Source organism: Loxodonta africana, chromosome 2 (assembly GCF_030014295.1).
Source record: "Loxodonta africana isolate mLoxAfr1 chromosome 2, mLoxAfr1.hap2, whole genome shotgun sequence".
NCBI classification, from domain to species: Eukaryota; Metazoa; Chordata; class Mammalia; order Proboscidea; family Elephantidae; genus Loxodonta; species Loxodonta africana.
This window is the reverse complement of record NC_087343.1, coordinates 173,166,284-173,192,537: the sequence shown is the minus strand read 5'-3', so window position 1 is coordinate 173,192,537 and position 26,254 is coordinate 173,166,284. Positions and strand designations below refer to the sequence as shown.

Below are 26,254 nucleotides of genomic sequence, written 5' to 3'. Positions count from 1 at the left end.
ACCTCGTTGAGGGTCTTCCTCTTTTCCACTGACCCTGTACTCTGCCAAGCCCCCTAGCTCTATACCAGACTAATTCCTGCACATTCTCCGTGTCATCTCCTCAGGGAAGTCCTCCCTCACACCCACAAGACCACACCAGCTTCTACTGCTTTAGATCCCAACTGGGCCCTGTAGTTGTCCCACATAGCACTCACTGTAATTGTAAATGCACAATTTCTGTATAAATGCTTGCTCAATGCCAAGTTTCTCCCTCTAGACTGTACAGACACAAGACAGTGCCTGGCCTGTGGTAGCCAGGGAGTCATTGTTTGTTTAATGGATGCATACAAAACTAAGACTCAGACGATGGCCAAGGTCCTGCAGCTAGTGAGTGGTAGATCCAGGAAGGGAACCCAGTATGTCTGGCCCCAGAGCCTGTGCTCCTTCCACAGTGCTCTAATGGGCAGAGCTATCTGACAATAGGTGGAAAAGTAGTGCATGCCCCACCACTGGGAGAATACCAATCTGTGCTGCAGAGCCTCCAGGCAGGGTGCTAAGAGGGGCCTCCAGGATCTGGTTGGGGTCAGGGGTCCCGTCCAGCCTGGAGACACTCGAGGACTCACCAGAGCTTGCTCTATGAGGAGGCAGAACAGGATGGCGTTGCCCACCTCCCTCAGACTCTGGAACACATCCGTTTTGAGCTCTGCATACTCAATGATGTCCTTCAGCTGGTGGTGGAAGAACTCCAGGATCCCTGGGAGAAGACGGGGAACAGTCACCAGGAAGCTGACACTGGTTTACGGGAAGTGCTGACTGACAAAGGCCCCAGACTGACTTGGGAGGGTAAAAAGCCAAACCATATATCCCTCTGTATGTGGCCCAGGGTGGGGGTTTCTTTCAGGGCTCAGTACCAGAAAAAGCTCAGGAAGCTGGCTAAAATCCTTTTTGGAAGAAAGCAGATAAACCAAACCAAACACACACACAAATGGGGCAGTCCTGGATCTTTCCCCAGTCCCTCCAAAAAGTTACCTGAATTACTGAAAAATGATAGGACATTTATTTGTTTATTTATTTGTAACATGTATTTATAGGTGCTGGATATTGTGCTAAGCAGTTTATCTGTAATATCTGATTTGATACTCCTAACAATACCTTAATTAGGCACTATCATCCCTATTTTTCAGATGAGGCTCAGAGAAGGTAAGTGTCTTGCCTATGGTCACACAGCTAGTGAGTGAGGCAGCTGGGACTAAGAACCAGGGCTTCTGGCCCAGCCCCTTCCTCTTATGAATCACATTGACCGAGCACCTGACATCTTGGGTTTTGGAAAAAACATCATGTGCTAAACTCACGATCTGTATCTTTCCCTCTGACACCATTCACCTTAAGGGAAGGAAAGAATTATCTTTCACCCCAGAAGTTGAGTGGCAAAGACTCCTGTTTTCTGACTCGCCTTACATACATCACTTTGAACCCCCACCCAGAGTATCAACCTCCTCCAAATGGGCAAATGGAAGGATTCCTAGAGGTGCTGAGCTAATGAGGACCCTTACATATAAGCTCTGCTTTCATCATCTGAAGGAGCCCTTAAACAGTGGTTAAGCGCTCAGCTGCTAACTGAAAGACTGCTGGTTCAAACCAGGGCTTCAAACGGGTTCTCCCTGGTTCAGTCATGGCTGACAAAGCAAAACCAAAACAGACCAAAATTTTAAAATCTGAGTTAACCGGAACAATAACTGGAATGGGAAAAATTATGAGTCGTCCTGGATGGGAGACTCAGAAGAGGTGCAGTGAGCCCTTTCAGGAGCCTGATATGTGACCTGTGGACAGTGACACACATCAAACCAGTGAAGCTGGCTGTCGTCCCAGAGCAGGGCTCCAAGTTTCTGCACCTGCTGAAAATCCAACGGGCAAGAGACGTGGTTGCTATGCAATGCGTACGTTGCCCTTGTTTTCTAAGAGGGAGATTAAGTTTCTAGTACGGCTTCGGCTCATAATTTTCCCTGTTCTGGTTTACCCAAATTTTAAATATTCAGGTCTGTTCCGGTTTTGCTTCCTGGGAGAATCACTGGGAGGCCCTGGTTTGAACCCACCAGCCACTCCACAGGAAAAAGATGTGGTAATCTGTTTCCGTAAAGATTACAGCCTAGGAACCTCTATGGGGCAGTTCTATTCTGTCCTATAGGGCTGCTATGAGTTGAACTAAACTTGACGGCAACAGGTTTATTCATTATTTAAAGACTTCCACACTTGCTATCCTCTTCCAGCTTCCCAACAGTCACATGTGGCGGATACAAACCCAGGGGTTCTGGCTCCTCATGCAGAACTCAGCTCTCAGGCATGTTAGAAAAGCAAACACTACAAGGTAGATTGCCAGAGCCACTGCTGCCATGGGTGGGGTTGGGTTATTTTCCTATCACCAGCCCCTGCCCCCACTTTCCCATCACCAACCTGGGGAGCCATACTCATGCCGAGGCAGGCGACATATCTTGGGCATCACTTCTATCAGTGTTTTCACGTACTGGAGAATGGTTCCCTGGAGCTGACAAAAGAAGAGGACAAGAACAGTAAGGCCATCCACTACTGCTGCACACTGAATGCTAGACTAAGGGTCTGTTAGGACATGGATAAGATCTGCTCCCTGACAAGAGGAAGCAGTTCCCTCCCATAGGTAGTGGATACTGTCAAACTCGGAAAATGGTCTTTAGAAGACAGAAGAGGAAGTCTGCTCATTACTCTCTTGGGCATACAGACTTCAAGCAGGGCACATTGCTAGGCACGGGTTTTTTCCTGAGGTTAGGGTGCTAGATGAGATCCAGACGCACAGCTAAAAATGAAACAGGGCCAAGCAGCTGTGCAGGCTGAAACACGTTATCTAATTTAAGCATGGAAAATACACAGCACATTCATCCCTCCTGTATCCAAGGCAGACATCTTTAATCAATCACCACATTTAACTATTTTACTCTGGATTTAATTGCACAATCTAACAATCCATGGTTCTACATAGCTGCTACCAGATTACTGGGGTTAGCAGGTAAATCCTGTTTGCTCTTTCTGACCTGGTTATATATTACTTTGTTGATTTCCCTTTGTCATCTCAAATCTTCAGGGCGATCTGGTTGAATGCTTCAGCCTTGCTTCAGTAGTGTTGCAAGGAATTAAAGGAAGGTTCATAAACCATATTCACGTATGCAGAATGGTAAAGGGATAGAGAATTCCCTTCAGGCCAGTGCAGTGTTGATAGCAGGGTTTAGCAAGAAATTCCAAGGGGAAAAGCATGGTGATTGATTAGAGATGTCTGCCATGGGTATGGGAAAAGACAGCAGCACACGTGTCATGGATGTACTGTGCTCAGATTGGACAATGTAGCACAGAAGGGGAGCGTGAGCAGTCATTAGCAGGCCCTAAACACTGAAATCAGGATTCCTGAATTCAGTAGTCATATAAAAAGAGTGGGTTCTGGATCAGAAAATAAGAGGCAAAGCCCCAAATCAGAAGGTGCACAGAAATGTAACAGAGTGCTAGGTCAAAGCAACCGAGGGACAAGGGCGAAGGACTTTCTGGTTATTTCTGCAGACAAAGTTGGAGTGCCTGTGACTTGTTTTGACAGGCCAGGTAAAAAGTGAAAGCAAATCTTACTCATATTGACCCTAATTGGCCACCTCCCAGGCCTCATTCAGGCCTCTCCTTACCAAACTCTTGACAATCTTCAGCAGTTCTTCCATGACCACAGCAATGCCCTGGTAGCCCAGGAGTCTGCAGATGGTCTTGAAGTGGGGGGGACCCACGAAGTTCCTGTAGGAGCTGTAGATGTGGCTGTAGGCAATGTTGAGTGGCTGGAAAACACGGGTTGTGGCAAAGTAAGTGGCTGAGTATGAATAGACGCTGGTGTGAGGTCTGGCAGGAAATGTTTCTCTGATAGAACAGGAATCTGAAGTGATCAGCGCTCTCTCACTGAGGACCCCTGTGAATGTTTACAAGATACTGGCCATGGAGGGAGGTGTGGTCAGCGACCACAGGATGGGGCAAAGGCCACTTGGTGGAGCAGCGGTTCCCTAGCAGAAGAGGAGAAAGGGCTTTTGGGCAACGTCCCTATTACAGGGACTCCTGCCACCTATGACTGTCTGCGCACAACCAACTCTTCCAACCATAATTTTTACGGATTGAACCAGAGGATGGGAGGTAAAATAGATGATTTGCTTTCTCTAGAGGCATTTCTGGTACAAGAAACAGGCTGGAAGTGCCATTTGAAAACTCAATAGCTGATTCAACATCTTCCTTCTTCCTTTCAATTGCTTCCACCTATGACAGGGTGCTATCTTGGAAAGGGAACAGGCCAGGGAGTCAGGAGATACTGCTGAGTGTCTAGGAAAATCACTTAAGCTTTTTGAGTCTCAGTTTCTTCATCTATGAAGTGAGAGGGTTAAAGTCAGTGGTTTCAAAACACTTCAAGTGGCAGTCCAAAGGAAAGATGTCCTGGCAGCAAGTATGTGAAACAGACAAAGCAGAGCCGTTTGGGGCCTCAGTACCCTGGCCCCTAGCTGGCCACCTCCATCTTCCTCTGGACCCCGTGAGACACCTTCGGGAATCCTAGGGCTTCATGTTTAAACAACCTTAGAGGAATTTCTGTAAGATCCCTTCCTGTCTGAGAATACATGACCAAAATATAGGGCCCTAAATTGGTCTCTGAGAGTTGGAATCAACTTGATGGCAACGGGTTCGGGCTCTTTTTCTTTTTTTAATCTGTCTCACTTGGTTGCTGAGACCGTAAAAGTTATCAACGATTAATACTGTGTTTGTGAAAGGCTGCCATTTATGGAGCACCTCTTACTCTGTAATGTGAAGCCCTCCGTGTGCACACTCATTTAATCTACACAACAGACGTATGGGATACGGACAATTCTCAGTCCCATTTCACAGATAAGGGAACTGAGGCTTGGAAGGTAAGTAGTTGCTCAAGGTCGCACAGTTCATAGGCAACTGAGCGCTGATCTGAACCCAGATATGGCTGATTCCAAAGCCCACACTCTTAACCTCCACCTGTAACAGTGTACTTTGAATGAAGAATTCTTACGTAAGCCATCTCCAGGTTTTTAGATAAGGTTTCACGTCAAAATTGCGTTCTGAGTGTCGTTTTTCTACCTGGAATTGTAGAAATTTTGTTCACAGAATGTGTAAATATGGGAAGACCACGTCTGGTATTCTGGATTAGTTGGCTAACTGGAAGTTCTACGTGACCTAACTAGGGACTGCAGTGATGCTTCTGGAAGGCTGCAAGACTCTGAACACCCTTTGGAGCCACGGAGGGAAGATTTAATTATGTTCAGTCTAGTTTTTGAGTTAAGTATGTTTTATTACCCACGATCTATCCTAAACTTTGCAAAACAAGAATCAAAATTATGTCGGTGCTCTTGGGTGCCACTGAGTTGATTTTCAATTCATAGCAATGCCATGTGACAGGCTAGAACTTCCCCATAGGGTTTTCTAGGCTGTGATCTTTACAGGAACAGATCGCCAGGTCTTTCTCCAGAGGAGCTGCTAGGTGGGTAGGAACTGCCAATCTTTCGGTTAGCAGCTGAGCACTTAACCACTATGCCACGAGGGCTCCTTACCACAATTATAGTACCCTCTAATAACAAGGATTCGTGAAGAATACAATTATGACACCCTCTAACGACAAGGATTTGTGAAGAATTAGAACACCCACTCGCTCACCAGGCTGACTCATAGCGTGTTTGGAAAGCCAGTGCCTACATACTGGGAAGCTTGGAATGTGAAAATGTGTGGAATTATCTACCTAACACTGAGGAGCTGCCACTCAGTAAACCCTGCCTGAACACAATATGACATAGAGGATGAGCCTGGGAGAGGGAGGTGTTTCATATAGTTACTAAGGATCTCTAAATGTTATGGGGCAGAATGGTTTTTGTAGGGAGGGGAATATACCTGACTCCAAAGCATGGTATTCACAGCAAATCCTAGAAGTGTATGAATTGCTGAATTTGATTAAGCCAACCATGTGGCCAGGCTTATTCAGTTATTTTCTATACGTGGAGCAAATCCATTTCAACGCCCCAGTAACAGGCTACATTATCAAACAGGCCCAGAACTAGGGTTAGGAGAATGAAGTGCCTAGGGCTCAGGATTTTAGGGGCATTGACTCTCCTAAGTGAGTTCATCCTAGTCCCCAACCCTTATCACGGCTCCATTCTGTGTTCTCTTTTCCCTCTCCAGAGATGACGTGTGTATCGTGGACACCAAACCAACTACAGGACACCTCTACAAGGAGCGGGAGATTGGTTAAAAAGTGGCATCAGAGAACTTTCTAGGGTAGTGGAACTGCCCCACATCTTGATTGGATTGTTGGCTACACAGATGTATCATTTGTCAAAACTCTGGGAACTATATGGATACTCGCAAGCTGTACATTTTACTGTATAAAATTATACCTAAATAAAACCCACTGGGCTATGACAACCTAATTTACTTCCAACATTTACGTCTATAGATTATAAAGCAAAATCATGGCTTGGATGAAATCCTGAAGAGGACCCCAGTGAGTTGACTCCACAGCTTGAGCTGGCATAGGGCTGGGGATTAGGGCGTAGGGAGGTGATAGCTAAAGAATACAGGGCTTTTTCAGGAGATGACAAAAAGTTCTAAAACTATGATGACGGTTGAATTCAGTAACTACTAAAAACCACTGAACTATAACCACTTTAAATGGGCAAACTGTGTGGAAAGTGAGTTATATCTCAATAAAGCTGTTAGGAAAAATGAGAGCTGTCCAACAAAAGGTCATACTGTACAGTCCCTCATCCGAGTGGAGGCTGAGAAACACTGTGTGGGGTTGTTAGCAGGGAATGGTGCCTGAGGCTGGAGTTGGAACAGTCATGTTCCCTTCAGAGGCTCCAGCTCCCCTGCACTCTTCCTGGAAGCTTTCTTTCCCAGCCTCTCCCCAACCCTCACCACCACCCAAGGAATTTCTGGTGCCAGGTTTCTCTTAGTACTTCCCGGTAAGCACAAATAAAAATGTATTCCAATTGGTGAAAACTGTTCAACAACCCTCCCCTGTTCTAGGCAGAGGGGAGAGTCATTTTGGAATTGTTTACCACACACAAGAGTTTGAAAAATCCCCTATAGACCCGCTCAGTGCACTCAGGAGGTCTTCTGCTGATGTTCGTACATCAGTCTTGGATTCTGGTCTAGACTGGCAGTTAGGCCTCAGTTCATTGCCCAAGCTCAGCAAGGACCAGCATGAAATGAGCAGAATTCAAATCCTCCTTCTAAGTGACCAAACTCCCCTCCACGCCTCCCTCATCCCCCCAAAACACACCACACACATGCAAGAGGAATGGCACCCACATGCTAAGAGTCCATGCACACACATCCCCTGAGGGCACCCATCTGACCTGCTGGCTCAATAGGAGGCTGGGCCCTATTGAGAAAATGTGGGAATATGGGAGCCTGGGCATTTTCTGAGGTTTGGCAAAGAGAAACAGGAATGCAACAGACATTGGAAACGTGCCACAAATCTCATACGCTGAACAAATCCTAAATCCTGCTAACTGACTCAGGTTAAAAGCCAGCGTGCTTTCCTTTAGAAACTAATTATGTATCTTATCTGTTCAGGATGGCTCACTTCAAATCAAGCTTGTTTAAACCCACACTGCATAAAATAGGTAACTTTATGAGCACTAGAGAAATACACACTCCCAATTCAGGAATTAGAGCTAGTACTGTGGGGCTCATTTTGTTAAGAAGCAAAACCACTATTTTAAGGAGAGAAAAAACACAGTGAGTTTGATCTGGCAGACCCTGATCACCACAGCAGTACCTGTACAGGAACTCTGAATCGTAAGGTCTCTATCACCAGATGGTAAACACCGCCAGGCACTCAAAACAAGGAGGGGTATTTATTTGGCAAACTGAATTTGCAAGCAATTTGCGTCTCTGCTTTTTGGAATCGTCTAAGTGCTCTTTTCAGAGATCCCCAGAGGAATTAAAGCCATTTCGACTTTCCTGTTTTAGTTACAATTTCTCTAAGGTTCCTTGAATAATTTGAATACTGTCAGCCCACAAGCACAAGCACAGCCCTCTAATTTAGGCTGGGGAGCTGCATCTCAACTCTCTAAAACCACTGCCTGTAAATGAAGTCTGGAGCTAATGACTAAAAGCTACATTGTCCTCGTCTGGAAGGTCACAGGGTGAAACCCACGTTATGGGTAAATCCCCAGTCACAGGTTCAAATCTGCTGCTAGATCACGGGTAAAACTGCTGACGCCTCTGTCCCTTCTAGACTTTTGGTAAACTTCAGGGCTGAGTCGCCAGCATCTAGTTCTGGACTCCTTCTTGGCCTTCTCAGCTCAGAGATTGAAAGATCCAAGGGAGTTTGCTATACAGAATTCAAGAAATGGTGCCCCTTCCTTTCTTATCTCTTGAATAAAATGCTGTGGAGAAGGTAAGAGGGAGAATAGTAACCAAACCTTCCAGTTCTGGGGTATCAAATCAGCCCTATAATACTGAGAGATGCAAACATATTTGGAAAGAAATCACTGGCACCACTTCCCTTTATCATTTGTACCCAGATGATGACACACACGTATAACGCTTCTCTGTCTATGAATGTTTTCACATGTTAATTCCTTCATAATCGCCCAGGCATATCAGTTCCTTGTGACTGCTGTAACAAACTACCACAAACTTGGTGGCTTAAGACAATAGAAAGTTATTCTCTCATACTCATAGTTCTGGAGCCAGAAGTCTGAAATCTGCAACACTGGGCTGAAATCAATGTGTCCACAGGGCCATGCTCCCTCTGAAGGCTCTAGGGGAGAATCTGTTCCTTATCTCTTCCAGGTTCTCGTGACTGCTGACATTCCTTGGCTTGTGGCTGCATCACTCTAATCGTCAAGGCTAACATGTTCAAATCTCTCTGGTCTGTCTTCACATCATCTTCTCCTGTGTGTGTGTCAAATCTCCCTCTGCCTCTCTCTTATAAAGACTCTTGTGATTGCATTTAGAACCTACCTGGATAATCCAGGATGATCTCCCCATCTCAAGATCCTTCATTCAATCACATCTGCAAAAGCCCTCTTTCCAAATAAGGTAACATTTACAGGTTCCAGGGATTAAGATCTGATATCTTTGGGGCCATTATCAGCCTACTCTACCAGGTAAAAACCAAACCCATTGCCGTCCAGTCGATTCCAACTCATAGCAACCCTATAGGACAGAGTAGAACTGGCCCACAGAGTTTCTGAGGAGCGTCTGGTGGACTAGAACTGCCGACCTTTTGGTTAGCAGCCATAGCTCTTAACCACTGCACCACTGGGGTTTCCATACCAGGTACAATTATCCCAATTTAATAAAGGAGGAAGCTGAAGCCCAAGCAAAGTGAAGAGACTTGCCTGGGGTGAAACACAAGATGATATTCTGCCATATAAATGCTAAAATAACAAAATCCTTCTGGAGTGGTAGGTAAAGACTGTTGCCAAGTCTGGGGTTGGTACCACGTGGACATGAGGGAGGTGGTGGCTGCAGTGGCAGTGGAGCAGGTGGTACTCCTGGTGGTGCTGTCAGAGGCCGAGGTGCAGACGCCTCCAGTGAGGCCATGTGAGAAGTGCTGGCGTCCACGTGTGCACCAGGTCAAGGTGTACCCAGCTTGCTGCAGCAAAGCACTGGGTCCTGCATCCTAAGGACTATCAGTTTAACGGGAAAGTTATCACAAGAGTTTGCTGAGTTTCTCTGAGGCTAAACTGTGGCTCAGACAGGGGCATCTTTTAGCTACCAGCAACCAAGTCCAACAAAAAGATCACACCAACCATTTCTAAAGGCCAAAAAGTATTTGGAAATTAGTCAGATAATTTCAGAAATAATTTGCATCACAAGCTATACCACTTAGGAGGCAGTTTCATGATAAACCATTTGCCGTGGGATCAAGAATGACTCACGGTGACCCCATGTGTGTCAAAGTAGAACTGTGCTTCATAAGGCTTTCGATGGCTGATTTCTCAGAAGGAGATCTCTAAGCTTTTCTTTGGAGGTGCCTCTGGGTAGATTCGAACCACCAACCTTTCAGTTAGCAGTTTAATGATGGACTATATACATACGCTTTATTTAGAGAATATATTTTTAAAGTTCTGATTCATATATTAATTTAGATTACAAGACTGGTTGTTAAATGTTTTTCACATTCAACATCACCCCTGAGTGGCACAGCTCTTAAATTAACCAGTGGTGCTTGGACTCTGGACTTCTGACTCTAGAGCAGGGACATTCAGAAGAGGAAACGTTTGCTGCCTGTATTTCTTCAAATGTACTTCATGTTTTCCCATCTCCGTTGGCTACAATCAGGTGGCTGGATGTTCTCTGCAAGGTCTTTCAGTTCCTTGTCTGTCACCATCATTTTGGAGTCCATTGCACTGGGAAGGCCCATTTCTACTATCCAGGAGAAGCCATAAGGCAAAGAGCTATTGTTGACTTAGAACCACAGCCCATAGAAGAGTCAAGCTGAACAGCAGTGCATCCAAGAGGCTGGCTTGGAGCTCAGGCCCTTGAGGACAACAGACCAGGCTTAAAGTACTGCTCTGCTACTCTTTAGCTTTGTGACAATGGTCAAGTGAATTAATGTCTCTGAGACTCAGTTTCTCCCTTTGTAAAATGGGAGACTGTGGATGAAAGGAGAGAACACGTGTAAAATGCACCAAAATGTTCCCAGTGGTTATCTCTGAGTTGCATGAGTTTTACTGCCTTCTTTGAACTTTTCTATATTCTTTAAATTCTGTACAGTAAGCTTGTATGTTCAAAATAAAACAAAACAATAAAAGTACTGTAAGAAGGAGGAAAAAAAAAAAAAAAAAAAAGGCAAAGAAATACAACGTAGAAAGCAAACCCTGCTCTTTCTAACCTCTGGATGAAGGTCCGACCAGCTCAGGAAATGGCTCTGACCCACTGACGTTTTCTTCTTAATAATAACCATTTCTAGGCATTGGTGGTTCAGTGGCGGAATTTTCATCTTCCACGTGGGAGACCTGGGTTTGATTTCCAGCCAATGCACCTCACGTGCAGCCGTCATCTGTCTGTCAGTGGAGACTTACTCATTGCTATGATGCTGAACAGGTTTTAGTGGAGTGGCATTTTGTCCGTTGTGCGTGAGGCTGCCATGAGTTGGGGGCTGACTTGACAGCAACTAATGACAATAACAACATTCCCAAGCCCAACACTTTACAGACATGGGTTCAACCAACTATAACAACAGCCACTGTTGTTATTGTTAGTTGCCGTCTGGTCAATTCCAACTCATGGTGATCCCATGTGTATGGAGAAGAATTGCTCCGTAGGGTTTTCAAGGCTGTGACCTTTCAGAAGCAGATCGCCAAGCCTCACTTCTGAGATGCCTCTGGGTGGGTTTTTGAACCTTCAACCTTTTAGTTGGCAGTCCAGTTCTTAACCATTTGTGCTACCCAGGGACCCTACAACATCACTGTAAGGCAAGTATTATTGATAGTCCCATTTTACAGATGAGTAAACCAAGGCACAGAAAAGTGAGAAAATTAGTCCAAGGCCACACAACCAGGATTTGAACCCAGCCTGGGGTTTCAGGGCCTGCCCTCTGAACTATTACCTCCTTCTATGTGCCAATCCAGGTTTGGGATCACAGCAATAATCGCACGTCTTTCCTTCACTGCCACGTTCAGGAGGGTGAATCAGGACCCTACGCTTGGCTGACTTCCTCTGCAGTAGTTTACCACCAACTGGGAACCAGTTGGTCTTACAGTGGAGGAGGCTGCAACTTGGATATACTATGGCAGGACCCTCCCTGATGATGGAGAAGGAGTGAGCTTGCCTGGGTGCTGCCTCTTAAGGCAGGTGTCCCCCATAGTTTATCTCATTTACCGAGGGCTCTACTGTCTCCTCTGGGTCCTGCTGGTGATCAGTGATGGCCTACAGGAGCAGGACAAGCCCTAGACTCAGAGTCAGGGACTCGGTTTCCACTCCTGGAATCAGTTCTGTGGCCTCTGGAACGCCATTTCTTTTCTCTGGGTCAGTGAAACTAGAGGACCACTAGGCCTCAGGTTCTCTGAAAGTCTTATTTCCTCAAACATAAAAAGCTCATGGTTAAAAATGTCATCCAGGAACATTAAAACAAATCCACAATTTCTGAGGATAAAGTTATGAGTTCTACCTCACCACTCTCCAGGCCCCCAAGCTCTGGTGTTTTAATTCCCCCCAAAATAACCCTTTCAAAAGGTACCTGCAAAACACCTGCACTGGCCTTTCTGTGGAGAGGACACTTTTATGCTCTGCAGGGAGTCACCGCGAGCGTTTGGAAGAGATGTGCTGCGCGCATTACAAGAGATTTAAGACAGGCCTCTGGGAAGACTGAATGTCAAAGAAGATCCACTGGGCAAGAGTCTCATAAAGGAACTCTGGACGTCCGTGACTTCATTCTCACAGAGGCCTGGGGCCAGGGGAGGGTTCTGTGACTCACCAGCTAACTCTTAACAACTTTTTGATTGTTTTTGACATGACTCACAAGAGGACCTTTATGGGTTGATTTCCTTGGATACTAAGAACCAAGAAGAGCAAAGCTGACTTTTTTAAACATATAATTGTATAAAACACCTCATGTCTAAACTATCTGAGCAACTTTTTATCCTCTATTTCAGACATGCTCTGAGATCTCCTCGATAGAAAGGTGGTAGCATGTTCCTAGAAGTCTTTGTGGTACAGTGGTTAAAGTGCTCAGCTGCTTAATGAAAAGTCAGCAATTTGAACCCACCAGCTGCTCTGAGGGATAAAGATTATAGCCTTGGAAACCCTATGGGGCAGTTCTATGCCGTCCTGTATGGTCACAACAAGAACAAGTGTGTTCTCACAAAATTTGGGGTGACAGGAAGGGAACGGAATCTCAGAGGCATATACATTTTTGTGGGACATGAAAATAGGGCAAGAAAGCAAAATCGGGATTCTTGAATGGAAAGGAACGTTGGAAAAAATCCAATCCAGGAACAGTGAACAGTTTCCATTTCTGGTGTCAACTCCAATTGACTGGTAAGCAGTTGCTTGGGATGTGTGTGTTGAAAAGGACTCTGTGGCAGTTTTGGAACCCAAATAGAAAGGCTGCCATGATAGCAGAGCAAGCCTGATGTGGGTTCGGGATGGAGCAGGGACAGTACCTACACCTTCTATTTGTCCCCAGATCTAGCCCATGCTTTACAGATGATAAAATTGAGGCCCAGAGTAACAGGGCTTTGACCAAGGCCATATAAGTAGGTAATGCCACAGGAGGCCAGAAGAAGGAAAAGGATAAAGAGGTGGGGTAGGAAGCAGGGGTGAGAGGGGATGAGGATGAAAGCTATCGTTTTAGTTGTGGAATAACCAGGAACATCTTCCTGTTTGAAAACATTGTCCAAAGAGGATCTAGATGGGGCAAGAAAATAGGGAGAAATGATACTGGCCAATTAAAGAGGAGATGCAGGAGCGCTGGAAGAATCAGTACCATCCTGGGGATTAATTTTCAGGAGACTGTTTGCCTTTTTTTTTTTGGCCAAAAGAGTGACAGCTCCTCTCCCTGGGCAAAAGCTTTTCCAGACTGGTCCCTGTGAGCATCGTGCATAGAGATGCCTGTTGGTTGCCATGGTGAATGATGCTGATCTGAAGAAATGAATAATGTGAGCACTGGGGGCGACAGTAGGATTACTCAGACAGTGGTGAGAGGTATCACGGAGAGCCCATAGCTGAGGAGGGGAGAAAGCACCATTCTTTCAGCTTTGGTCTACTCTGCTTCTGAACCTGAGCTCTAGCCGGATACACTGCCAGCATCAGGTAAGAGACATGAATGGCGCTTCTCGGAAATGTAAATACCTTTTTCTTTCACGCTTGCCTCAGAGAAGGGCCAGGTATGATAACATGAATAGCTCAAAATAAGGGAAATTTAGAAACAGAAGAAAATAATAAAGAATGATTTCATCCTAAAAACCAAGGACGCTGCTAGCATCCTGACGGAAAGCTATTGAAAATGTCTGCTGTGGGGAACTCAGTCTGCAGAGCCAGCCAGTATCAGGTACGAGGCAAACAGGAGAAAAGATTCATGACAAGAAACGTGATTTCTGATTACTCCCAATGGCAGGGTTTTTCGTTGTGGCTGGAAATGTGGTTATAGGAATGTGTAGGGTGTTGGGGTGGGGTGGGCGGATGTGTAAGACAAAGAGACCAAAAGACGGAGCACAAAGAGTCAGTCTCCTCTGCAATGACCTTCCTAGGATGGAACTGAGTGTACCTGTCTAGTCTTCTTCGTTACGTAATTTTCTGGGAAAAAATTTCCAGCCAAATGGAAAAGAGCTCTTCCCCTTCCCGAGCATTTTAATTCACTGTCATTTTTAGAGAAGGAAAACAGGGACTGAAAAATTACTTTATGTTGTGTACCCTTCTGCACTGCGCCCCTGGAAATACGGGCACAAAAACAGGTGGGAGGGAAGCAGGGGAGAAAGGCAGCTCATAACAGAAATCAATTCAGCTTCATATCCAATTCAGGTTAAAATCCTAGCAACTGCTTTTTATTATGTTACTGCACACTAAAGCGAAACCTGTATTTTATATTAGAAAGGAGGGGTGGAAAACAAAGCAGGTGAGACTTATACACAAACATATATAGGCTGAATATGATGGTCCCCTAATTTTAGATCAGGGGAAATTCAGTGGAAGAGAACTCTCTCTCTCTCAAGTGGACAGAATTAAAGGGAAACTAAAAAGCTTGAAAATGGCAGGGGTGGCAATCTGAAGGGGGTTCATTTGAATTGTCTGGAAAAACAGGAACTGGGGCTCAGGATCCCCACCTCACTTTGCAATAATGGTCAGTTGCTAAACCCAGCAGCCTTCCATCTGGAAGTCAAGTGGTTGAGTGGCCTTGAATCTTAGTTCCACTTATTAGCTGACTGACCTCAGATTGCTCATTTGTAAAATGGGGATCCACCTCAGCGGGTATGTAGAAGAAAAAAGGAAATTTATTACAGCATGTCAGGCAGCTAGCATGGCCTGGACAGAGCAACTGCTCACTAACTACCGGTAGTTATTGTTATTATTTATAGTACCCGTAGTAATAAATATTTAGGAGCTGATTCTTTTTACCTATGAAACGATATCCTGGGTACCACCGGCTTTGAAAAAAACCAACCAACAAACAATACGCGAGCAGAGGTTTTGGGGTAAAATCAGCAGCCGATGAGTGATGAAGCAAGTCTCCTGTTACCATGGGCATCAGGACTGGGAGGCTGAAAAAGTAGTGGGCAGAATGTTCTAGATAACTGAGCTAACATCGTTTGGAGCAGAAGCAGATCAAGAAGGGAAATTTTAGGGGAAAGAACTTCCTGACTGGATGTCACAGAGCAGGTGGGAACTCTGCGGTGCTGATTTCTTCTTTTATTCTTCCTGGTTTTTTTTTTTAAGGGTTGGAACAATGTTACACCTAAAGGATCTGAACCAGGGTGGGATGAACCTGGGGGATATGGGTGAATTTTCTTTGGCCTGAAGGCCACCAGCTTTGGCATGAGACATTTAACACTTCTTAGCTATATATGCTAAGTAATTTAACTTCTCTGCCTCCATTTGTTTGTAGAACTGGGGGTCATGTTAGTCCCTATAAAAAAATAAATGGTGGCTATGATCATTACAAATAAGTACTTAGATAGGGGGATGTCACTCTTCCCTTTGATTCTGGTTTCAGAATCGAGATGAACATCGAGGTTGGGAACGTTTCTTATTCGGGAGCCATCATTTCCTGGTCGTCCTCGGAGCCCTGCCTGGAGGACTACTACCATATTATGTACAGGCCCAACTGGAACAGCATCTTCTCTGGCTATCTTCGCTACAGCTTCCACCACGAAGAGAAGGTGCCTCGAACCATCAGCTCCGTGGTGCTGGAACATCTGGCTCCTTCTACTCTCTACTTTCTGTGTATCAGCTGCAAGAAGATCACCTTCCCCTACAGGCACTACTGCACTATGTTCCACACTCTGGATAAGAGCCCACTGGCTTCTGGAAGCTCCCTGGTAGACCCCCAAATCTCCCTTTGGGTGCTGATGGCCATCCTGCTGGCCTGTTTCACAGCCGTCTTAGCCTTCATCTGCCTCCAGTTCTGGTGCGTTCGCTGCCACGAGCCTCGGTGGTCTTACAGAGCTGGCCACATGGAGGAAGCCAATGGACTGGTGAGATGGCCGGAAGAGGCGCCAGCTCTTGGTCAGGGGGAAGAAGACCTGCAGGGGCTCCCCCTGGTGGAAATGCCGCGCAAGAACTCTGGAGCTGCCGCTGAACCGGAAGAGGAAGCTGCCCAGGATGCCCCCGAGGAGGAGATAGATGCCTTACACAGGGAGGGGAGTGATCAACCTGCCAGGCTGCCTCCGCTTGCGGAGTGAGAGGTAGGGAGGAGACAGCCTGCATCGTATAGCTAAAACCCTGCACGTAGTAGGTCTTTCGTTAAAAAAAAAAAAAAAAAAATGTCTATAGAGTACCCATTTAGCTCCCTGCAGATGTCTTGGGGAAGAACTGGTTTGGTGAATGCCCTATGACAAAACTTTTCAAACTCGAAAATATGTACTCCTAGGGTGTGCCAACGGAGAAATGTGGCATCCCTTCAGGAGAGCCCATTGTGGGGCACAGTTAGACTTAAAAGCATTATTCTGACATTAAAACAAACATGGATATACCATGGAGGCAAAAGTAAAATTTATATGACAAAATAAAACAATACTTCCAGGAAATTTTTGAGTTGTAGGTGAGCTCTTTGAGCTATACCTTCAGTCTGCTGGTGGATGTTCAGTCTTCTCTGATGTGTAGGGGGATTATGTTGGGAAGGTATGAGGAAGCCTTGTTCTAGAGTTTTCCAAATCCCAGGCAATCACACACCTTTCTGTACCCCAGCTCCATATTTTTTTTTTAATCCTGGACTATCTTTACAGTTAACAGTATTTTTCTTTAAAGTGACTCATTTTTGAAACTTGAACTTGTTTTTAAAAGATAGCCTTATATTATTACTCCATAAATAAAAAACTCAGTACTCTCCTGATATAAATAGAAGGAAAGATCTATAGGAATAAATACAATGAAAACAAGTAATAATAAGTTCAATTTAGATCCTGTTGCCTGCCAAAGGCTCAAGGCTGGAGACCTGCTCTCTCTTATCTTTGATAAAAAGGGATATAAGCAAATATTGGACAGGTATTAAAGATATTAGCACCAAAATCTCACCTTCTCCTTGATATAATCATAAGGTTTGAAAGATAATTGAAAAGGGAAGTGTTTTTTCACTTTGTGAGTAAATATTATCTAATTCCAGTCTATGAACCACTTATAAGCTTCCCTTGATTTGAGATAATTGCCTTGACCAGATTGGCTATGCTGGAGAAGATCCTGCCCTCTCCCATGGTCACCCTAAGATCTTCTAAACCCCACCTTTGGGCCCAACTGCTGGAAAATCATCTTGGTTAACCACACTTCCAAAGCAAGGACTGTCCAACCTAGAGGAGAACTCTTTGTCACACTGTTACACTGTCAGTTCCTCCTCTAAATCCATTTGTGCTTTCTTTTTGAGAATGGGGTCAACAGTGGCCATTTGTATTCCATTGCAGAGAAAAATGGTGGCGTTGTTTTGTTGATCTATTTAGCCCTTTCAGTGGCATTCTTTATCACTCCATATAAACCTCCACGGTAAGAAAAGAACCTCCTACATACTCAGTGGTGTTGGTGAGCATTTGTGAACACTGTCCCCTTGCCCCACCTTGGCTGTGGAAATGGAACGTGAGAAGGCAGAGATTGTGTTTTGATCCCTGGTGTATTTCCAGCATGTAGAATCTGGCATTCAGTGGATGCTTAATAAACATTTGCTTAATGAGTGGCAAAAAGGACTGACTGGCCTAGAATAGAGACACCATTTGGGAAGGTTTAGTTAGAGCCAGGATGTGTACGTGTGAGCAAGAGCAGCAAATAGGCAGAAGACCTGTTGCTCAGGTCCATCTCCAGCCATCTGGGATTTCCTTCGAACCTCCACCTTTCCAACCTCTTCCGGTCTTCAAATCCCTTATATTTATGGAGCACAATATCCAGAACCATGGAACGATACCACAATCAATCAAATGAGAGACAGGAGAAGAGAAGCCGAGACAAGAAGCTCCACAGACCTATTTCCCTGCTCGATGGTGAAGTCCCCACCTCATTGCTCCTGCTCAGTTTCCTGTCCTGCTAGTTCTGTATTCTCCCCATCCCTGCATGTTGTGAACAAATAAAAGTGAATATACGTGCGATTGTTTCTGCCTGGATCTCACTGCTGCTCCTTCATCTCCACACCCTCTTGCTTTTCTGATTCAGGGATCACTCCTCTGTTTTCTCTCACTAACCCTCTTACAGGTAGGACATAGCAGGACTACTTACCTTGGATCCATAGAGGTAATAAGGCTGGACATTAGCGGGTTTATCTCTTTGCGGTTCTTGGGTGAAAGGAATAGCGGTTCGGACAAAACTGGTGAAAGAGAAGAGATGGGGCAGAAGTTAATTGGGTTCTAATATTGCTCTCCATGGGATATGACAGAGTGAGAGCCCTTCTTGGCCAGGTGAAGGTTCACACTGGTGCAACAGCACCCACCGTTTCTTAGCTGGTTGCTCTTCTGACATCCTCTCATTCAACCACTGTACCCTTTCCACAGATGGGAAAACAGCAGTCCAGATTTACAGGCTTGACGCAGGGCTTGTGGCTGCTGAGGACTGTGGGCTGGGCCTGAAAATGGCCCTTCTCCAGGACTCCATTCCTTCAACCTCAGCTTGGTTTATCAAGGGCAGAGGCCAGCAAACTTTTTCTGCAAAGGTCCAGACTAAATATTTTAGGTTCTGTGGACCACACCGACTTCTGTTGCAACTACTCAATTCTGACATTGCGGGGCAAAAGCAGCCACAGACAATACATAGACAAACGAGTGTCACTGTGTTCCAATAAACTTCATAAATTTCAAGGAATTTTCACTTGTCATTAAATATTATTACTATTCCTTGGATTTTTTCCCCAACCATCAAAAAACATCAAAGTCCAAGCCATTCTTAGCTCATGGGTTGTGCAAACAGGTGGTGGGCTGGATGTGGCCTATGGGTTGTAATTTGCCAACCTCTTGCTCAAGAGGTTTAAAAGTTTCAAATCTTTAGAGAACAGAAAGTCTGTGATGCTAAGTGTATGGACTCAGGCACCTTCCATAACTGTGTGGATTCAGGTGCCTTTGTGGATTTCTATCCATTCAATGTATACTTATGTAATACTGGCCCTAGGGATACTGAGAGGACCTGCAAATGTGTACATTTTTGTGCATCCTTATGTACTTGTGTGGAGTCTCTGGGTGGTACAATAGTTAACATTCTCGGCTGCTAACCGAAAGGTTACAGGTTCAAGTCTACCTAGAGGTGTCGTGGAAGAAAGTCCTGATGATCTACTTCTGAAAAATCAGTCATTAAAAACCCTTTGGAACATAGTTCTACTCTGACACAATGGGGTTGTCATGAATTGGAGTCGACTCCACAGCAGCTAGTTTTATGTACCTGTGTACATGTCTCACCTCTTCAACCTGGTTATGAGCCTCTCTGGGAATAGAGAGATTAGGAATCGAGTCTACCTCAGTGCCCAGGGCCACGCAGCTTGTGGGAGACACGTCCCACTTGTCATGTGTAGGTGCGCTCTGCAAATATCCAGCTGTTTCACACACATGCGTTCAGATACGTGGCTGTCCTTGTAAAAGTACAATCTGATCATATCACTTCCCTGCCTCGAGCTCTCCCAAGGCTTGTAAATGCCTGATCCTGATGTGGCCTACAGAGTCATCCTGGTCTGCTTCCTGCTTCCTCCTGTGTCCTGCCTTGTCTTTAACGGCACTATTCTGCATCCTACTCACTCCACCCTCACCAGTCTCTTAGAAACTTTGCCTGGCACATTCATACTCATTTCCCATTTTGCCTTATTTATTCCTACTCATCCTTTGCATCTCAATTCAAGCATTACTTCTTCAGAGAGGCTTCCTGAGGTTCACACCACCTTCCTGGACAGAATCAGGCAGCCCTGTTACCCCCTCATGGCTCTGTGGGCCTTCCTTCATCTCTTTCCTGTTTGTGACATTTGTCATGCAGTTGTTTGATCATGGGTGTCCTCCTCTAGCCTGAAGGCTCCAAGGGGCAGGGAGGTATCTGCATGCTTGCCGTGGTATCCCTAGCCTCCAGTGCAGAGCCTGCACTAAGCAGGGGCTCAGTGAAATATCTGTTACAGGAATGAATCGACATGCACCGGGCTTGGTTTGGAGGAGGCAGGTTGCTGTTCCCCTGATCCTCAGCCCTAGTCCTCTTTGCGCAGGGACTCATTTACCGGTTCGTGGATCCATTGTAGCAGTAGTTGGGGAGGAAGTCGAAGTTCAGCTCCCAGAAGACGTGCAGGGTGATGCGGCCGTAGGGGGCAGACACGTTGTGATTGGCCTCCCGGAACATGGCATCGAAGCTGTCCAGGGTCATGTGCTTACACAGCAGGCGGTGTGTTAGCCGGTTGATCTCCAGCAGCCACTCCAGCTCCTGCCCAGAGAGAACCGCAGCTACTAAGGACTTGGGTGTCAACCTTACACACACAACACTGTCTTACAGACCCCTTTCATGTAGGTGTGAGAGTCCCTCAAGCTCCTAACCACGTACATGGGGACCAGGACCTCAAGGTGACAAGTAACAACTGTCCCTTTTTCTGAGAAGCAGAAGGAATTGCCAGACTATGCTGAAGGGGGCTGCATGTCTGCCCTGGGAAAGAGACCACATACCCATGTACAAATTCCTGTTTAAACTGGAAAGCTTGCTTGCTCTCCAGTTTCTACACTGGTGAGGAAAAACCTTGTCTCTCAGTGTCACGAGTAAAACAAAAGAACATTATGACTGGATATCACCAAAGGCACATCTCTGCCCTTCAGAAAATAACAATAACTGCTTACCAGGTATTCAGTGATCTATTAAGTGCTATTAGATGGAACCTTATAAAATTGCTGTTTTGGGTCAAATTCTGTCAAATATCAATCAATCTGTCAAATGTTAATTTTGTATGGTTGAACTTAGTATGTGCCAAAAGAATTCTAAGCACTTCCTGTTTTAACTCATTTAATGGTCATAAAAATCCTATCATGTCAGTATCACTGCTGTCTTTATTTTACTCATATAGAAATTAAGGCCTTGAGAAGTTAAGTAACTTGGTTTCAAATCCACACAGTTGGGCTTCAAAGTCCACGTTCTTAATCACTGCGTACTATAACTCTCTCAAGAAATTTGTAAATGAGGTAGGGGCAAAATTTCCCCTCCTTTGAACTGTAGGTAGGTGTTTCAGTCACACGGGTTGGTTACACATGCCAGCTGTTACAGAGCAAACTGTGTCCCCCAAAATATACGTTCATGTCCTACGCCCTGGTACCTGTGAATGTGACCTTGTTTGGAAACAGGATCTTTGTAGATACAATCAGATTAAGATGAAGACATATAGTAGTAGGGTGAGTCCTAATCCAATGACTGGTGTCCTTAAGCAGAGGGGAGGAGACACAGAGACACAGGGAAGCCAGCCAGGTGATGATGGAGAGAGAGACTGGAGTGACGCTGCCACAAGCCAAGAAACCTCGCAAAGTGCTGGTAATTGCCAGAAGCTAGGAGGCTCCCTTAGAACCTTCTGAGACAGAGCACAGCCATGATAACACCTTGGTTTTGGATTTCTAGCCTCCAGAACTGTGCGAGACTGAACGTCTGTCATTTTAAGCCACCCAGTTTGTGGTACTGTGTTAATGGCAGCCCCAGGAATCCAATACACCAGTGCAGGAAGCAAGCCATGGGCAAACCCTCTGCAGTCTTTCCAGGGGATGAAGTGTGACAGCTGTGGACCTGATCACTTGGAATCACCTTCAGGCAGAGAGCAGGAGCTGAGTGGATAATATCCAGATGCAGCAGGATGCTGCATCTGGTGGGAAATAAAGGAAGAGAGCAACCCTTTTGGCTGGTTTTGGCCTCTTGTCTTATAATTTCTTGATCATTGCTATCAAAGAAAATCGAAGCACAGTCTTGTCCAGGGGGAGGGGCATCCCTAACTTTGTGGAACTCCAGGACACTCTTGCACTGTTTTGGTTAAGCTGTCTTGTCAGGTTGGTACAACTATCCTTGTCTGATAAGAGGAGAAAGCTGAGGCTCAGAAGGTTAAATTACTTGGCCCAGGTCACACTTACAGGGCTTGGGGTACAAACCCAGGTCTTCTGATTCCAAATCATGTGTTCTTGGCCCCTGTGATACAGCAGCCTAAAATAAGGAAGCAAGATCTATGAAAACCCTCTGAAAGGTAAAAGTACTTTTACAATATAAAAGCTAAAAGAGCATCAGCAAGGGCGGTATACCAGAGTCTGCCCAGGAGGTAGGGTGGTCAGCTGGTCAGCTTTAATGGCTGGGACTAAAGCTAACTGGTCTCAGGTCACAAGATGGAGGAGTGCTCTCGAGATTCAGTTTTATTCTCTTCGGCCACAACCTTGAATGGCGTCCAGAGATGGTCAAGTAGAGACCCAAGACCAAGGTTCCAATCTTGGAGCTCTGTCTCTCTGAAACTCAGAGTCCTTGTCTCCAAAATGGGCATAGGATTGGATCAAAACTTGCAAACGTAAACGGCTCTAGGGGTGAACAGGTCAGATAAAGAAGACAAACTGGGGCAGGAATCTTTGGGGTGGGTTGTCTGTTTCAAGTTAGAGAACCCATGCCCAGCTAAGGCAGAGCTGCTATTTAACTCCAGCTGGTTGTTGTCATATCTGAACGCAGCTTAGTGACGACAGATCCTGTCATTTTTCAAAAGAAGGTTGAAATGGACTTAAATGCTGGCAATTAAAAAAAAAAAAAAAGGATAACCTCTGTGTGGGTCAAATAAAACTTCTGTGGGCCAAATGTCTTGGGTAGCCAGTCTGCTTCTCTACAGTGAAGCTTTCTGCCTGTGGCTCATCAGGGAAACACTCCAGGCCACAGAGGGTTATGTGATTAGGTTAGGAAAAATACATCTTCACCTTTTAGAGCTATATAGTGAAAAATTCATAACTAGAATGACATGATGTCTGGGACTTGCTTCAAAATGATCTGGGGCTGGGGATAAAAGTGGAGGGTAGACAATTTCATATGGAAGGGAAAAAGGCCCCGGGCAAATAAGGCATTACTGAAAAAGAAGAACAAAGTAGAAGGCCTTACTTTACCTGATTTTAGAACCTATTGTACCGCCACAGTAGTCAAAACAGCCTGGTACTGGTACAACAACAGATACATGGACCAATGGAACAGAATTGAGAATCCAGACATAAAACCATCCACATATGAGCAGCTAATATTTCACAAAGGCCCCAAAACAGTTAAATGGGGAAAAGATAGTCTTTTTAACAAATGGTGCTGGCATAACTGGATATCCATCTGCAAAAAAAAAAAGAAACAAGACCCCTACCTCACTCCATGCACAAAAATTAACTCAAAATGGATCAAAGACCTAAATATAAAATCTAAAACGATAAAGATCATGGAAGAAAAAATAGGGACAATGTTAGGAGCCCTAATACATGGCATAAACAGTATACAAAACATTATAAAGAACGTAGAAGAAAAACTAGATAACTGGGAGCTCCTAAAAATCAAACACGCTCATCCAAAGACTTCACCAAAAGAGTAAAAAGATTACCTACAGACTGGGAAAAAGTTTTTAGCTATGACATTTCTGATCAGTGCCTGATCTCTAAAATCTACATAATACTGCAAAAACTCAACTGCAAAAAGACAAATAACCCAATTAAAAAATGAGCAAAAGATATGAATAGACACTTCACTAAAGAAGACATTCAGGTAGCTAACAGATATATGAGGAAATGCTCATGATCATTAGCCTTTAGAGAAATGCAGATCAAAACTACAATGAGATTTCATCTCACTCCAACAAGGCTGGCCTTAATCCAAAAACCACAAAATAATAAATGTTGGAGAGGCTGTGGAGAGACTGGAACACTTCTACACTGCTGGTGGGAATGTCAAATGGTACAACTACTGTGGAAATCGATTTGGCGCTTCCTTAAAAAGGTAGAAATAGAACTACCATATGATCCAGCAATCCCACTCCTTGGAATATATCCTAGAGAAATAAGAGCCTTTACACGAACAGATGTATACACACCCATGTTTATTGCAGCACTGTTTGCAATAGCAAAAAGATGGAAGCAACCAAGGTGCCCATCAACGGATGAATGGATAAATAAATTATGGTATATTCACACAATGGAATACTACGCATTGATAAAGAACAGTGAGGAATCTGTGAAACATTTCATAACATGGAGGAACCTGGAAGGCATTATGCTGAGTGAAATTAGTTGCAAAAGGACAAATGTTGTATAAGACCACCATTATAGGAACTTGAGAAACAGTTTAAACTGAGAAGAAAACATTCTTTTGTGGTTATGAGGAGGGGAGGGAGGGAGGGTGGGAGAGGGGTATTCACTAATTAGATAGCAGATAAGAACTACTTTAGGTGAAGGGAAAGACAGCACACAGTACAGGGGAGGTCAGCACAATTGGACTAAACCAAAAGCAAAGAAGTTTCCAGAATAAACTGAATGCTTTGAAGGCCAGCGTAGCAGGGGCAGGCATCTGGGGACCATGGTTTCAGGGGACATCTAAGTCAACTGGCATAATAAAATCTATTAACAAAACATTCTGCATCCCACTTTGAAGAGTGGCATCTGGGGTCTTAAACACTATCAAGCAGCCATCCAAGATGCATCAATTGGTCTCAACCCACCTGGATCAAAGGAGAATGAAGAACACCACGGACACAAGGTGATTACGAGCCCAAGAGACAGAAAGGGCCACATGAACCAGCAACTACATCATCCTGAGACCAGAAGAACTAGATGGTGCCTGGCTACAACCGATGACTGCCCTGACAGGGAAAACAGAGAACTCCTGAGGGAGCAGGAGAGCAGTGGGATGCAGACCCCAAATTCTCATATGACCAGACTTAATGGTCTGAGACTGGAAGGACTGGAAGGTCATGGCGCCCAGACCTTCTGTTGCCCCAGGACAGGAACCATTCCTGAAGCCAACTCTTCAGACATGGATTGGACTGGACAATGGGTTGGAGAGGGATGCTGGTGATGAGTGAGCTTCTTGGATCTGGTGGACACTTGAGACTAGGTTGGCATCTCCTGCCTGGAGGGGAGATGAGAAGGTGGAGGAGGTTAGAAGCTGGCGAAAAGGACACGAAAAGAGAGTGGAAGGAGGGAGCAGGCTGTCTCATCACGGGGAGAGTAGTGGGTTTTTGTGTGAGAGACTGACTTGACTTGTAAACTTTCACTTAAAGCACAATAAAAATTATTAAAAAAAAAAAAGTGAAGGGTAGAGAGCAAACAAGATTGGCTATACACTGATAACTGAACCTGGGGATTCATAAAGTGGGTCCAGTGGACTCATCTCTCTACTTCTACATACACTGGAGTGTTTCCATGAGGAAAAGAGTTTAAGCATTAATTTAAAAGAAGGAGTCAACTCCATCAGCTTCTCCACTCAGGGCTGCTATCAGCATGAACTGAGAAAAAGGTAAACTCTTGGTTCCCTGGGTGAGGGGGTGGAAGAAAGGAAAGGAGAGTGGTGACGAGACATTATAGGACCAGCAGCAAAATGGGGCTAAGAGACCTCGGGGCCTGCACTAAGATAAGAGACTGGAGAGGAGCCAAGCAGGGCTGGCCTTTGGGAGGGAGGAAAGGATTCTAGAGCAGCAGCCAGAAGAACAAGTTTCCAGCCACTGTGCATAGTGCAGTTCACAAAGGGCAGAACATCAGTATCCACTTTCTGCTTACTGTATCTTGGAGTCTAGCTAGCTTGACTGTACCTTTGTTCCCACTGATGTAGGACAGATAATAAACTAAAAATAAACTGAGTAAATGCTAACGAGTTTATTTCCAAGGTTACTCAGTCCCTTGGCACTGAGGTTCCCTGTTACTGGGAAGATAACTGTAGATAAGAGAGGAACAATTTCTGCTCTAACGTTCTGTGATTTTAACAGTCTCACGAATGCATGTCAGTGTCTCTAAGAGAGACTGAAGGGAGTTCTGAGCCCTAATGTGGGGCCTGTTGAAACTGTAGTTTTACTTCTTCCACCAAGCGATGAGTTCAGATGTGTTTCTCTGTTCCATAGTTCAGTCTGTGTTTCTGCATCATGCATCTTGTGCTC

The 26,254-nt window shown here is 45.0% G+C and overlaps 2 protein-coding genes across 8 annotated transcripts in view; one reads left to right on the top strand and one right to left on the bottom strand.

Annotated features, from left to right (window-relative positions):
* The window catches only part of CYFIP2 (cytoplasmic FMR1 interacting protein 2), a 164,366-nt gene that overhangs the window by 43,321 nt on the left and 94,791 nt on the right, over positions 1-26,254 (bottom strand). For all 7 annotated transcript variants that reach the window (XM_064278789.1, XM_064278786.1, XM_064278799.1 and 4 more), the window contains exons 22-26: positions 20,372-20,571; positions 18,409-18,496; positions 3,675-3,818; positions 2,431-2,521; positions 603-733 (exon numbers count right to left, since the gene is read on the bottom strand). In XM_064278789.1, the coding sequence (XP_064134859.1) occupies positions 603-733; positions 2,431-2,521; positions 3,675-3,818; positions 18,409-18,496; positions 20,372-20,571 (654 nt within the window). The remainder of the gene's footprint in view (positions 1-602; positions 734-2,430; positions 2,522-3,674; positions 3,819-18,408; positions 18,497-20,371; positions 20,572-26,254) is intronic.
* FNDC9 (fibronectin type III domain containing 9) lies at positions 15,136-17,044 on the top strand. Its single transcript, XM_010593487.3, has one exon. The coding sequence runs from the start codon at positions 15,717-15,719 to the stop codon at positions 16,395-16,397; it is 681 nt and encodes a 226-aa protein (XP_010591789.1). The 5' UTR covers positions 15,136-15,716; the 3' UTR covers positions 16,398-17,044.

Bases quoted from the DNA above. Each gene is read 5' to 3' on its own strand.
- FNDC9 (XM_010593487.3), top strand. From the start codon at position 15,717: ATGAACATCGAGGTTGGGAACGTTTCTTATTCGGGAGCCATCATTTCC.